The 16,858-nt window shown below is 27.9% G+C and overlaps 1 protein-coding gene across 1 annotated transcript; it reads left to right on the top strand.

Moving 5' to 3' along the window:
• The first annotated feature begins 13,445 nt into the window (after positions 1–13,445).
• Positions 13,446–16,858, top strand: LOC113874738 (cytokinin dehydrogenase 3-like). The gene is made up of 5 exons (XM_027512951.1): positions 13,446–14,073; positions 14,749–14,876; positions 15,593–15,868; positions 16,100–16,368; positions 16,534–16,858. The coding sequence occupies exons 1-5, from the start codon at positions 13,446–13,448 to the stop codon at positions 16,856–16,858; spliced, it is 1,626 nt and encodes a 541-aa protein (XP_027368752.1).

Genomic DNA, 16,858 nt, shown 5'->3' on the forward strand with positions numbered 1-16,858 from the left:
TTTTGTAATATTTTTGTTACTATATCAGAAAAATATATCTCATGTGGTGAGAGATAACAAGTTATCTAGAAGATGACCAGGTTTGAACCTTGTGTCTTGAAAATTTTCACATTTATTTTCTCCTCCCTAATGACAAAAAGAAATTGTTAATTGGTACTTTAAAAGAATTTTCAGCGGGTAATAATATGCATTGCTGTAAGTGAACAATAAGGGCACATGGCATTTGTTGATTGCAGACAAGTACTTTACAATGCTGTTGTGCCATCAGCAGTTGAGGTTGTCTCTTCTGCTGGTTCATGCTGCCAAATTGACATGCTACGATGGGCCCCACTGAGTAGGTCACTGTTGGGCCTTGGAATGATCCATATCAGATTCTAGCAAGCCATTGCATGCATGCCAATAACCATCGCCACCCGAAATTATTCTCTCCCGCACTCAGATTCTCCGCAGCACAGGCTTAAGCTGTGTAGTTTAGTTTCTTTTTCTCATGCCCAACCTAAGCCCCATCTTTAACCCAACAGTTAGAGAATTAAATACACATTCTTATCTTATTTATAAAAAATTAATACTTAATTTATTGAAAAAAATATATTAGTTATGTGTTATAAATGTATATTTTATTCCAAAAATACACAGAATTAAATAATTAAATTAGTCAATTGTATATTAAATGAATGAATATATTTACTTTAATAGATAAAAGGTATGTACTATATTAACACAAATCTTATAATAAATAAGGTTACAAAAAAATTAATTAACATATTTAAAAAAGTATTTATTTTTTATATTTAAGATAAAAAGTATTAGCCGTTGCTTCTTATAATAGGATTGGAAGTAATAGTATGATATGTATACTTTATTTCTTTTGAATTTCACAAAAAATTGAAAGTAATTGATCTTTTGTTTTGTCTGCTCCATCAAAGTTTATAAGTTTGTCCAATTATTATACATATCAAGGTTGGGGCAGTGTTAGGTGCTTAGCAATTGGGCTATTTAGCTTGAAGGTACAAAACAACTGATATAACTTGTAAGTACTCAACTAGTGGTTCAGGTGCATGGATCAAGGGAAAGGAAGAGTTTGATTGCTAATAGTTGGCTTACTAGCTGTTCCAGCAAGGGATTATAGAAATTAAGTCAATTTGTTGGTTACAATATTATGTGATCAATGTATAGGTATGGTTTTGGAAATAAATGGTGAACTGGATATTGGTTGTCTAGATATGAACAAAAGATAATAGAGATAGATTTAGGGCTTGAAAGAGTTTATACTTTTTACTTCTTTTTCTTGCTTGACATTTTTGTACTTTGGTCATTCAATTATTTGGTGTTCTGTACCAGTTTTTGTGTAGGTGTGTTTGTTGTTTTTCATGATTAGTTGGAGGAAGGAAAATCAGTGTCTTTTGTTTTAGGGTGATCTTTTATTTATTTTTTAAATAATGCACAACATTCTCAATGGATGTCATTAACTAGCTCATGTTTTCAACTCATTGTTATATAAGCTTGGAATTCTTTTGAATGAAAAGGAGAAAAAAAAGAAGAAGAGACAAACCTGTTAAATATTTAAAAATTAAAAGACTAAAATAAAGCAACATGAATTCAAATGGAAACATAACCTAATGTCATTATTAATGAAGATAAAGAAACCATAAGAAAAAAACCACTTTGCCATTATTAGATAATTAAGTACTAAAATTTTAGATATTGAATAATTAAAACATTGTTAACGGATTTAATTATCACATCTCCAACAGTATCTTTTTTAAAGGAAAAGTCAATTCGGGTGGACCATCGAAAGATTTAACGATAATTTACTTTCATCTCAATTTTTGTCATATTGATCACAACCCCTTTAATTTACATATTGGTTGACACTGGACAAGGGATTCGATCTCTCGCAATATTATTCATCTCAATTTTCTTTATCTTCATAATTGTAGAGAATCACAATCCACAACCACCGTCCTCACAATTTAACTTTAAAGATATGCAATAAGTTACATCATTTCATTAATTTCGATAATGTTGGGGAGGTAAAAACAATTAGGATACGTGTTTCAATTAAGTTTGGCAGTACACATAGGAAGCATAATCATCGTCACGTGAAAAATGGACCAGTTTGACATATTAGAAAAAACAAAAAGTGAGTCTTGGAGAATCGATTATTTTGCAACTCACTGTCATCCACCGTGATTTTCATGAGGAATCCTAGCTAACACGTATCAAGTATATATTAAAGAGTGATGCTACTAATTGTATATGTGACTACACCCTAAAATTCTCATTGATTGAGTTCAGGTCCACACGGAAAAAGAGGTTCCTAACTAGAGCCGGACATTGCTTAAGCATCAAATGAAAATGGTGCTAACAAAATAGCAACCAATTGGCAACACCAATTGCTCTCTCCGTGTTTTCTCTATGCTCCTTAAATGTTAATTATGATAACATCAAATTTGTATCTTTCTTCACTCGTGCATGCGGATCATCTTTAGAATCTTTAGAGATCATTACCATTAAGATTCTCATGCCACTTTTTCTACACAATAGCTTAATATCGTATATCACCCACGACAAAATAATTACTACTCCTTGGGAAATTTTGAACGATGGATGCTACAAACTGAAAAATATGATGTGATGTGTCCAACTTTAATAACCTCGACTTTTAAAAGAAAAAAGTGCACCTATATACGAAGTGAACAGAAAAGCATATTTTACAAACACCTTAGGGAGATACGCATCTCATAGGTTTATATTTTGCTTTCGTTATCAATCCACAATTGTCTAATAGTTTAAGACTTGAAGTTATTCTAAAGTTCTCCAACTGGATTTTAAAAGTGGGAATGTAGACTTGGTTAGAGTGACATGCGGCTTTTTATATTCAAACTTTTTCGCTATACCATAGTTTTAGATATTTGGTATATTTTTACTAAATGAAAAGCTACAACCACAATTTTGTGTGTGAAAAAGAAATGCTACTTTCAGTCCGTGTGATTGATTTGAAAATTCATTTCTCAAATGATTAACGATTATAAATTAATTAATAAGCAAAATTATTTTTTAATGAACATAAAGGCCTAATTATACTTTTTTTAACAACTTCATTACTTCAGCATTAAACAATTCACAGTCTAATTTACACGGGATAAAGTTACGTTTATTTTTTATCTTTTTATGTACATACATCTCAAAAATTTTAAAAAATTAGCTTACTTTTATTGTACAAAAAATATTATTTTATGAATTTAAACTTTCATGTCACTTCGTAATCGTAGGAGATTTGGTGCTCGATACTACTAGGAAATCTCACCTGTCACCGTCTTGTCGTTGGGTAGGGGAATACTGAATAGGGAAGTAGGAATACTATAGTTTATAGACTTTCCCTTGTCATTGAGACTACCCCTTTCTATTTCAAAGATACATGCTTTCTAATATATATGTGTGTGTAGAAATTTACTATGAGGCAATAAAATTTATACGTTTATATTATTATTTTTGAAATCACCATTTTTGTGTCAAATATTGTCAGTTGAATAATAATAAAAAAAATACATATTAGAGTATAAATATTATATATATATATATATATATATAAATCAGTGTTTTTTAACAATATTAATAAAATATAAAAGTATAATCTTTTAATCAATATTTGTAAGATATATTAAAAATAAAGTTTCATTAATTTTGTAATTAATATTCTTAAAATACTAGTTTGTAATATATTTTTTTTTGTTTTTCTACAATTTTATTAACATTTGGACAAAGATTCTCAGGACATTGTGTGTTTAATAAATATTATAATAAATAATATTTAATATTATTGATACATTAAATTTAATAATATGATATATTTTTTAATAAAATTTTATTATATAATATTTTTATTATGTGTGAGTGAGTACACATTAAAAAGTTATATTTTAAAATTATAAAATTAAGTTACACTTTTTTTTAAAAATCGCCAGTAAATATATATAATTTAAATTAATTTAAGCATATATTACATTTATATTTAATTAATTAAAAAATAATTTAATGAAATATTGGAGAAGGATACGGATCCCCTGCAATTTGCATAGAAACTGCAGTCTTCGCTTAAGCGAAAATAGAATTACAATATCTTCTTATTTTTACGTATTTTTGCTTAAACAAATTTAAATTTATTTAAATAAAAATATGTAGAATGTTTGTTTGGCTTTCTCTCTTTCACCCACCCACTTAATTCCTTATTTTTTCCTATCTTTTCTTTCCTCTCTTTTACTTAGTCTCTTTCTTTTTTCTCTTCTTCTTTTATTTCTATCCAGTTTCCTTCTCCCTCTCTCTTCGTCTAGTTATCATTCCCTTCTCTTTATCCTCCCCTTCACTCTCCTTTTCTTCTCATCTAACTTTTTTTTTTTTATTAGCCTTTTACGCTTTCTCTCTCCTTTGTGTTATTGTTCCAATCTCTCTTTTAATTTGTTTTTTTCTTTTCTTTTTCTAATTTTTTTTGCTACTCTTTCTAATTTAAGTTAAATTCACTTAAAGAAATTTTTTTGGTTTGCTTAAACTAATTTTTTTTACTCAAACCAAATTTACTTTTTATTAAATTTGTTTAAATAAATCTTATTTCCCTTAAACGAATGAAAAATTGCAGCTAGCAGTTTCGCCAAAATACCAGACAGTGGAGAAAAACCTGAAGAATAGATTGGGATTTGGGACATAAATGATATTACCAAGTTCAATACTTTCCATTAGATCTCGTAGATGGCCCCACCCTTTTTCATTTTTCTTTATTAGTTTTTAATTTGATCAAAGTGCAAACTCAAATTACACATTCACCCTTACACCTGTACTACCAAATATTCATCTCATACTGCTTCTCAATTTAAACACTTTTCAAAACACGTGCCTAATTTCTTTTATTTATTTAGCTGCTGTGTTTGTCTAAATACGAGTAATAGTTTAATTTTAATTTAACATTAATAAAATAACGGTATAAAGTCTGAAATTCATATTGTAATTTTATTTTATTTTTATTTAACATCATTAACAATATTTTAAATAATAAAAATTAATCTAAAATTTTATTTTTGTAATTTTTTATAAATTTATCATTTAACTAAAATTTAATTATTAAGTTGGATTAAACTCCTGTAAAAGTTTAGTTTAATTTAACTCGTTTTCAACTCGTAACGATTAACCCTTGATTTAGTTATTATAATTTGCTCATTGAATATATATTCAAATTAGATTATGTACTTGCATCACGCGTACTTGTATTAAAAAAATAATGATATAAAAAATGTCAGTTACTTTCATATAAAACAAATTAGACTTAAACATAAATTTTATATGTAAAATTGTTATTTAATAAAAAATAATATGTTAAATATAAATATACACCAGTAATATGATGCATTATATATATTGACATTTGATGTATTAATTTATATTAGACATAAATTATATTGAAAAAATAATTTATATAACTAGTTAGTAATTATTTTTTTATTACAATTTTTGTAAGTCAAATATATATATATATATATATATATATATATGGAGCAGATATAAGTCTAAATTTTTTTACACCAATTTGAACCTTTCATTTAACTTAAATCTAACATGTTATAATTTATTACTTTACTAATCGTTAGATTTAAGTTAAATAGAAAGCTCTGATTAGGCGTAAAAGTTTTTAGATTTACATTGGAATAAAAAAAAATTTTCCTTTCATATATATATATATATATTTATATATATATATATACATTCTACATGGCATGTTTATTATGAGGATGCATACATGCACGTGCGTTATTTTTATTGGGGGTAGGGATGGAAATAAACAAAGCTAGATTTTACTCTAAACAGACCTGACCTGTAACATAATTATTAGACAGTCTGATTTGTTGCATGTTAAAGACTTTATTTTAGATGTGGTCTATTTAAATGAACTGACCTAGCCTAAAACCTATTAACAAAGTCTGTTACAAATTTTTTTTTTAATATTAATAAATATATATTATCAAATTAGTTTATATATTTTTCTAATTTTTATCTATGTTATTAATAATTATAATAATATTTATATAATGTTATAAATAATTTTTAAAATATTATTTAAGCATTAATTATAAATATTTTATATTAATAAAAATTTTATTTTTATTTTTATTTTTATTGATTTATTTTTTAAAAATTATTAAAATATTAAAGATTTTAGTTTTATTTTACAAACATATTTTGTTTGTTTAAAAACATCTTATATTCAACAAATAAACTTATAGTAAACACATAAAATTGATTACAAAAAATAACATTCATACAATTTATTGAATCAATTAAAAAAAATATTATATTTTAAAAAATAAATAAATTTAAACTTAATGCAATATATATATATATATATATAATGACAACAATAATTATTAAATTAAAAAAATAATTACAAAATATTTAATTTTATTTATTTTATTCATTTATTATTTTAAATTAACAAATAAACATAAAATTAACTACACAATAACATTAATGTAATATAGAAAATATTACTGATACAATAAATTAAAACACATAATTATATATTACATAAAAATTGATACATTAACTAATAATTTAATTAAAACACGTACAAGTTACAAAAATATATATTATTCTATAATTTATTTATAATTATATTATTTACTGCATGGTCTAATTATATATATATATATATTATAAAAAGTTTTTTATTTTATTTTATTATCATTTTTTTTATAAATTTATACTTTCAAATAAAATATAATTCATATTTAAGTAATTTTTATTTATTATAAATAAAAAAATTATAACATAATATATTAATATAATAATTAAATATTAATATTTATTTTTAAATTTTAATTCGTTTAGTTTTAACTGTATCATATTTTTGTTTAAAGACTTAAACATTTTTTGGTTTATTTAAATATAACAAATGTAATAATTTATGATTAAATAAATTTATTTTTTAAATATACATAATCATGTATAAATATTTTTAGTTTTGAATATAATATAAAATAATTATTTAAAATTTAACATATTTATATTTAGATGTATGGCTATGTGTTATGTACTTAATATCTAATTTTTTTTTATAGATACTTTAGTAAAAAAAAATTATATCAATAAAGGTAAAACACATAATAAGTTATAAAAAATTTATTTTATTATACATAATTTATTTAAAATTATATTATTTACTATATGGTCCTATTATATATATATATATATATATATATAGTATATTAAATTTTTTATTTTATTTTTCTATCATTTTTTTATAAAATTTTAATTTTGAATAAAATATAATTCATATTTAAATAATTTCTATTTATTATAAAAAAGTTAAACATAATATATTAATATAATAATTAAATAATTAAATTAATAATAATCAAATTAAGAGTTTAAAAAATATATTAATATAATTTTATTATTTTATTTTTAAATTTTATTTCGTTTAGTTTTGATTGCGTCTTATTCTTATTCAAAGACTTAACTATTCTTTAACTTGTTTAAATATAACAAATATAATAATTTATTATTAAATAAATTTATTATTTTAAAAGTGTAATCGTGTATAAATATTTTTAATTTTTAATAGAATATAATTTTTGTTTATTATAATTATAAATAAAAAAAAATTATAACATAATATATTAATTTAATAATAACAGAATTAAAAATATAAAAAATATATTATCAAATAAGTTTATTATTTAAATATATTTTGACAGCTCTATTTTTAAATTTTATATATATATATATATATAAAATTGGGCGTGGCTGAATATCACACCATTACTTCCATAACCACTAAACTTCTATGGTTACAACAACTTCTTCATAAATTGGGTGTCTCTGTCCCCATCCTTACCATTCATTCTGACAACATTGGTGCAATCTACCTTTGTGTCAATTTAATTTTTCACTCCAATATGAAGCATCTAGCAATTGACTATCATTTTTGTTTAGGAACTACTAGCACAAAAAAAAAACTACATATCTCATATTCCATCTAGTCATCAACTTGCTGATTTATTGGCTAAATCCTTGCTAACAAAATTTGTAATAAGAAGTCCACTAGAGTTTATATAGTTTACCTTAGCCAAAATGCAAATTCTCAATCATGTAAAAAGTAGTCTACAGTACCTCGCTTTTCAACAGAGGCTAAATATCACACCATTACTTCCACAACTACTGAAGTTCTATGGTTACAACAACTCCTTCATAAACTAAGTGTTTTTATTCCCACCCATACTAATCATTTTGACAACATTGATGCAACCTACTTTTGTACTAATCTAGTTTTTCAATTCCACATGAAACATCTTGCCATTGACTATCATTTTGTTAGAGAACTTGTAAAACAACTGCATGACTCTCATATTCCATCCAATCATCAATTTGCTAATCTATTGATTAAACCCTTACCAATGACATATCATAATTTCCTTTAGTCTAATTGACTAATCTAAGAAGTTGTTGCCTACTTTATAGATGTTAAAAGAATAGTTGAACAACAAATCTCAATTACTATATATATATATATGTTTTGCATAAACATAATGACACATACTGACTTTGAGATCAATAAACTCAAATTGTTACTTTTATAGTTATATATATATATATATATATATATATATATTTATTTATTTATACAGACCGGCCTGTCAGACTTAACAAGTTTTATAAACAGTTTAGACTTAGCTTGTTTGTTTAGACAAATCTTAAAAAAAAACTTAAGTTTTATTTATTTATTAAAAAGGTCATGTCAGTCAAAGCCATAGGCCCTGTCAAGCATCCTAGCCTATTTCCATCCCTATTGGGGGTTAATTTCATACACATATCCACCACTATACTTAAAGTCATCGCTGCATTAATTTGTTGTTTTATTCTTTTTGTGATATCATGTACAAGAAATAAATAAATTCATAAATTTATATAAATATTTGATGAATGTTATGTTAATATATATGAAGTTCATAATAAATAAAGATAAAAAAAACAATTAATCATCTAAAATATTTATTTAAAATAATATCTATGAATATCCGATTGAAAAGAGTAAGTTGGAAGCATATTAATTGTGAGTTTAAGGTGGATATGGTTGCTTAAAGAGACACCGAAGTGGTCCGTGATAATCATAGTGTTTGAAACACATTAGATAGTGAAATTCGGCATTAATGATTACGTTAGGTGTATCAGTTAACATGTGCATGAATGAATCCCCAATAAATTTAAATGTATCCCTACATTCATTCTTTACAACTGATGAATTTTTTATTCATTTTTATTGGAGCTGTGTACTCCACATTCTACAAATGGGACTAAACTATTATTGTTTTTATTCAACTATCTATTTAAGACACGCTTTAGTTAATATACAATTGCTAAGAGTAAGTTGGAAGCACATCGATCTTTGAAAATCTTTAGAGTTCGAGTTTAACTCTTGCAGTATTAACTTTTTTTATACATAAAGATGTAAATCATGAAAGTATTTATTTACAAAACAAAAGACAATATTTTTATTAAAAATAATAATTATTTAAAAATGTTTAAACAGGTTTAATATATATATATATATATATATATAATTTTACAAAATTTTAATTAATTTAATATGTTTAATTAGTTAAAACAAACCAGTCTAACCTGCAAACATACAAACTTGAAACAGGGTGCATTAGCAAAATTTTAAGTATTAATATAAATAATTAATATGATATGTTTTAAGATTTTGTGTGGTCGTTCTTTGAAATTTCAAGTTACGTTTTAAAACAAGATATATTTAAATAAACTGAATTTAATATTTTGTCTGGATGAGGACTGAAATAAAGGATAAAGAAATACAAATTTGTGTTGTTTGAATGAGAAAAAAAATACTTTACTTATTTATATGAATAAAAAAAGATAAAATAAATAAGTTATATTAGGAAAAAATATTTATAATAATCATAAAAAATGATTTTAACAACAAAAAATTGTTTATTACCACATTTTTTTTTTCAACTTAATCAATCAAATAAAATGCCAATCCATTTATAGTAGAGCCTAACAAATAGGATGGAATAAATCAAGAGTGCTAGACATTGATACAATATTACGTACTATTACTAGCAATTTGAGGCAGCATATATATAATTGATGATCTCCAAAATCAAAATTGAAAAAACGTCATTAAAGATTGACTAAGCAAGACGTGCGTATATATAATTTGAGGCAGGAGACATTAGGTCCTCTCCCAAGTTGTAAATTCTTCTATATTGTATTTTTCAAAAATAATTTTGATAAATTATTAATATAAAATTTCAACTTCATAAAAAAATTAGATATCGCATTATATATACGTAATATATTTTACATTAAAAAACTTATATACAAGTAATATTGCATTATATACCTTACTTATTATATTACAAAAGTAGACATGGCTCTGGGCCCATCCCTTCCCCCCAACCCATTAGATTTCTCTTAACTTCTTCTTGAAGAAATTATATAAGAATTTATGGGTCCCTTGATTTCTCTTAAGGAATCAGCTAATGGCAAAATAGGATGGCGAGTGTGGAATGAATAATTTTTCTTCTCTCTCTCTCTCTCTCTCTCTCTCTCTTCTTTTGAAATGTTATTGCTTTTGTTAAGTTTTTTAGAGTAAGACCATGTGATCTGATTGCTTTTGGGGGTTGGCTAATTTGGATCCCCAAAAAGATCTTGAATATCTAAGAAACAGTTACCCCTTACCAATGCAGTGCACGGCACTGTCTTTCTTTGTTTCATTCCTTCTATTAGCATTAACTAGCATGCCAAAATACGTGTTTGAACTGAACCCGAAAAGCAACTAGTAGTATGGACCTCAAGTTCCACTTTGGACAATAGGACAAGTGGAAAATGTCCCTTCCCCTTTTCGTTTGTCTTTATATATTGCCCAAAATATAATATATATGTACATGTGCCTGTGTTATGTGGCCTTACTAAAGCCATTTATAAGGATTTATCAGAAACAGAAATATTGGCCTGAAAGCTCAAGTTCATTGTATTCTCATCAGTCATGATGATAACACTAGAAAAAGTGTGACGAAGACACATTGCATTTCTCGTTAAGTTGAATTTTAATTTTACCAAACGTTTCCAAGATACAAAAGATGGTACTACCGATCAAGATATTAATTAAATGTTGATACGGCATATATGTCAAGAGCAAGATGATTTTTTATACCAAGACCACCCCTTTTTACACTCTTTTCTTGCCCCCTACTTTTGAAGAAACAAGTATAAGAAGATGTTCGTTTTCATTAGGTAGAAGTACTAACTATCACTGTTTGAACAGAGGAAAAGGTATACATTCTGTTGTGCCCATCAAGAAGTCCTGAATGTGAGTATCTCCAACCAGTGTTAGAAGATGTCACATCTTTTAGTTTCTATTGACTCTATAGTCTATCCAATTAGCCTTGTGATCAAGTCTTTTGGCATTTATTAGTCATGCATGGAGCGCATGTATCGTCAAAGATTACAATCTTCAATAGGAAGCATTAGTAGAATATGGTTCCACAGAGCCATGATATGGTGGAGGGTCTTGTTATTTGATAGTTCCTCCTACCTGCGAGATCTATAGGTCAAAGATTGTTCTTTGAACGCTCATCTTTTGTTAGTCAGATTTATATGCACTTCCAATAGAAGTCTTAGCTTAAGAACTGAGATCACTTATATGTCTCTCGCTAATTTGTGCAACTTGACTAGTAATCCACAAAAGAACAATTTGATGTATACATTATAATTTCTATGGTTCAAATAATATATTTTTGTCCATTGCTAGCATATATATGTATATAAAAGTTGACGGAAAACTAGCCGTAGCCAAATTAAATTGCTAATTATAATAAGTTTAGTAGATTCTCTTGCGTGTTAATGGCATGCCATTGTTTTCTTCCCATATTTTTATACGACACATGCCAGGTGCTTATGATATTTATGTACTCGCATATCATGTAAGGCTGGGAAATTAAGAACAATTGGTCAGTTAGGAATATTTACACCAGGGGCCAACTAATTATTAATGATAATGAACCTTCTCCTTAATTACCAATCATACAATAGCACGGAATTGAACATGTTTATTTTCTTTGGCTTTGAACAAGTTAAATCTAAAAGAAAATAATAGTATGGAAACGTGTTAAGTGACTTATAACTGTTGTGAGACAAACACATTGGTGGGTATAATTATAGTTTCATTCCCTGCTTGACTTTTAATTGATTCCATGTTGCTTTAGATGCTCACAGAGAAAATCTTGGCCTGAAGAAAATCCGGTGCATGTCTGCCTCCGTTCCCATTGTTATTACCCTTCCATGAACCACAAAAGTTGAGTGCAATATAGTTTGATGAATGACAAGTTCTCTGATCCCGAAAACAAATCTTTAAAGATCCTTTTTATAATTGCCTAATTTTGACTCTCTTTCATCCTTAAAATAGGAAATGCCAATACCAAGTGGCAATATAAAATGATTGTGGGGTAATCTATATAAATTACTTGACGAAAGTTGACCAATGTTGACTCTCAGATGGGCAATCTACGGCCAGAGTTCAATCCCATTCTGGTCCCTCCAAAGGCCCACAATAAAAATGGTAGAAATCTGTGGGTTCAAATGTTCAATTGCTGGGAAGCTTCGTGATCATGATGATGCATAAATACACAATCACAAGAAACACGTACGCAAATTTTAAATTAATTATTTTCTTGTTTATTGTTCCTTCACATGAAACTTCATTCTCCATTATGTGGTTCCATTTCCATCGTATCTTTGAATTTGACATTTAGCCACCCCCACTTCTTTGCTCAGTGTAACATGTGGTTTTTCCTTCCCCAAAAGACCAACTTCTCCCTCTCTATGCACCCCATTATTTCCATACACTTGTTATATGAGTATCTAATATTACAAACTTAGACTCATGCGGGATATTTAGAAAGCTTAACATTTAAATTAGATATACTCTCATGCTATATTAAATAATTTAATTTAATTTAATTTATTATTAAAATATAATTTATAAAAATTATTTAAATTTTATATAGAATATTCTAATCATATCTCTATTTAACGTTCAATATTTTATCATTTAAAAATAAACATTGTTTATAATATTGTGTATAATTTTATTTTATTTTATACACACGTCTTAAATTTATTTTCTAAAATAGAATAAGACACCAACAGATATCCCCATTTTAGACGTAAAAGCAAACTTTTTTCTTTTCTCCAACCCTCTCTTTCTCATGCAAGCTCCTCCATTCTATTTATAGACCCTGCTACCTCCACCTTCCTTCACCCCTCCACCACACCATAACACCAAATTCTTCATCTTCTTCTCTTCCTCATCCTCTTCTTCTTCCTCAATATAACCGACAATAACCCAGCTCAGCTCTCTCTCTCTTTCAAAAATGGATGAAAGATACCCTTTTTCTACCTACTTTATACTACTACTAATAACCATAACCCGTTTGATATCCACTGTGGGCAAAACAGAGTTATGGACGACTCTGCTAACACCAGAGCTTGCTAGTGTTGACAAAATATCCCACAAGTTCCATAACAACCCTGAAACCATTCAAATGGCTTCCAGGGACTACGGCAATATCGTGCATGAATTCCCAGCAGCAGTGTTTCATCCATCTTCTATACACGACATAGTAAGCTTGATAAAATCCTCATACAATAGCCATGACCCTTTCAACATAGCAGCAAGAGGCCAAGGTCACTCCACTAGTGGACAAGCCATGGCTCGTGATGGGGTAGTGGTTGACATGGCCAGTTTCAGAAAACAAAGAAATGGGGTTGTTATTAGTGTCTCTAAGGACCCTTTGATGGGTTATTATGCTGATGTTGGAGGGGAACAACTATGGATTGATGTGCTTCGCGCCACGCTTGACCATGGACTTGCACCCGTTTCTTGGACTGATTATTTGTACTTGACCGTGGGAGGGACACTTTCCAATGCTGGGATTAGTGGCCAGACTTTCCGCTATGGACCACAAATCAGCAATGTTCATGAAATGGATGTAATCACCGGTATAAGTTTCTTCTTAGTTTCTCACATGTATAAAAATTTCAAAGTAAAATCAGCACATTCATGTTCTTAACCCATTTTTTTCATTTCATGAGTAACTTAAATCGGCAACAATTACCAACGTAAAATACTGATTTTGGATGAAAAATAATACCAAAAATTCTTACCTGTTTTATCTAAATTTTGTCCATTCTGTTTTTTTTTTTTTCTCAGAATATGTTAATTCATGTTGAATGTTGAAAGTTGAAAGAGAAAGATAAAATTATCTTAAACAGCTTGCAATCTATCACTGATTTACAAAATGGATAGCTTCTGTTTTCCTTCTTATGACATGACATGTGTCACAGATTTTCTGCTAAATATATATTATCATATTAAAATTCTGTAACATGTTTTTTTTTATATATATACCCAATACGTGGTTGTTGAGTCTAAAGCAGGAATGGTCTTTTTTATAATATGGGTGAATGACGCAAACGTTTCCACGGTTTAGAACCAGCTAACACGGTCATAGTCTCCTATTCTTGATTAACTTTTATGTTGGTCAAGTCTTACATATTTGGTCAATTCTTTCATATGAAAAGACTGAGATACCAAGATGGAAAATGTTACCCTTATTGATGCATGCATGCATCTAATTTATTTAATTTGATAAATAGTTGCTTTATTCGGTTCAGGAAAAGGAGAGTTCGTAACCTGCTCTTTACAGAAGAATTTGGAGTTATTTCATGCGGTTCTTGGAGGTTTAGGACAATTTGGAGTTATAACAAGGGCGAGAATTGCTCTTGAGCCAGCACCCAAAAGGGTACGTTTATAGGGAATTGACTAGAATTTTGTCTTGTAGCTTTTTCCCTCCAAAAAATTCACACTGAAGCCAAATGAATTGTCTTCTTTTTTAGGGTGAATTGTCATTTTGTTTGTTCATCAAGTTTTATGAGAGAAATTAAATTACATGTCCTTGTCCAAAACCCACTGTTAATATCTTTTTTACTTATCATACATTTTCATTTTATGTTGCTGTATTAGTCATCCATGATAAACACACACACACACACAAATGAAAATAGGATGAGTTAAACGCACGTAAGAATTTGAACCACTGAATGTGGATTTTTTAAATTATTGAAAGCACAATACGAGGTTGAAAAAAATAACGCAGAAGCCACTCTTGAAAACTTTTTATGAATCTTGGATCTTAAGAGATCAAACCAATAGAATTAGAGAAGTTCATATCATTGATGATCATATTCTTTCGATGACCTAAAATCTCATCCGTTTTATCAACTCAAGAAACAACTCTATTTAAAAATACCTTCAAATATACGAGTCCAGTATATATAATACTAATTCATACATACTTTAGACTAGGGATTCAGCATCACATGTTATACTACAACAATATCTTTATCTTTCAATTTAATTTGATGGGACTCGTTGCACACATGCATTATATTCCATTCCATTAGTAAATTTATATGTATAAGCATTAATTAGTAATTGTGAATTTTTGTTGCCATGCAGGTTAAGTGGGTCAGACTACTTTATAGTGACTTTTCTGATTTCACCAAAGACCAGGAACGATTAATCTCAATCAATGGAAGGAAACAAAAGACTGCATTGGATTTTTTGGAAGGAATGCTGCTGATGCACCAAGGCTTCATAAATAATTGGAGATCCTCTTTCTTCCCTCTATCTGACCATCCTAGAATAGCTTCTCTAATAACTAAACATAGCATCCTCTATTGCCTTGAAGTGGCTAAATATTATGATGACCAATCCGAGAAAAATGTGAACAAGGTACCCTCTAGTCATATGTAGTTAGACAATATTTCTTTCCAAAAAAAAAACACTATACTGCCCCAACTACACTCCTAAGCAAATCCCTAGTGTGGGTTTTCTTGGATTTCACATAAAAGAACCTATATGTTAAATCTTCATATACTAGCTATATAGCAAAAGATAAAAGATGGTGATTACATGTTGTAATTAATAAATGGCAATAATATTCCTTTTTTATTTTCTCTGTAGGAACTTCAAGACTTGCTCCAAGGACTAGCATATATCCCTGGATTTTATTATGAGAAAAATGTCACATATGTTGAGTTCTTGAATAGAGTCCGAAGCGGGGAGTTGAAGCTTCAGTCACAAGGACTGTGGGATGTTCCTCACCCATGGCTTAATTTGTTCGTACCAAAATCTCAAATCTTTGATTTTAATTCTGGCGTATTCAAAGATATAATTCTTAAAAGAAACATCTCCAATGGACCTGTCTTGGTTTACCCCATGAATAGAAACAAGTAAGCCCTGAACAGATTACACTTTAAAAATTTGTGTCATTATATGTGAGCCGTGTAACGTAATTCTTTTTTTTTTTCTAATTCGAACTATTCAAAACTCCCTCATTTTTTCAATTAAAATTATTAAAAAGGAATAATTATTAATAATATGACATTTAAATCCAGGTGGGACGATAGGATGTCAGCACCTATTCCAGATGAGGATGTTTTCTACACAGTTGGATTTCTGCACTCAAGTGGGTTTGATAATTGGAAGGCATATGATGCTCAAAACAGGGAAATTTTGAAGTTTTGTAGAGATGCTGGCATTAAGGTTAAGCAATATCTTGCCAACTACAACACACAGGAAGATTGGAAAAACCATTTTGGTGCTAAATGGAGGAGTTTTTTAGAAAGAAAACATCAGTTTGATCCTAGAATGATTCTATCACCTGGACAAAAAATCTTTGACAACAGTTATAAGCAGCTTTTTAAATATTTTCCTCAATGA

Source organism: Abrus precatorius, unplaced genomic scaffold (assembly GCF_003935025.1).
Source record: "Abrus precatorius isolate BTA unplaced genomic scaffold, Abrus_2018 Scaffold8, whole genome shotgun sequence".
Classification (NCBI taxonomy): Eukaryota; Viridiplantae; Streptophyta; class Magnoliopsida; order Fabales; family Fabaceae; genus Abrus; species Abrus precatorius.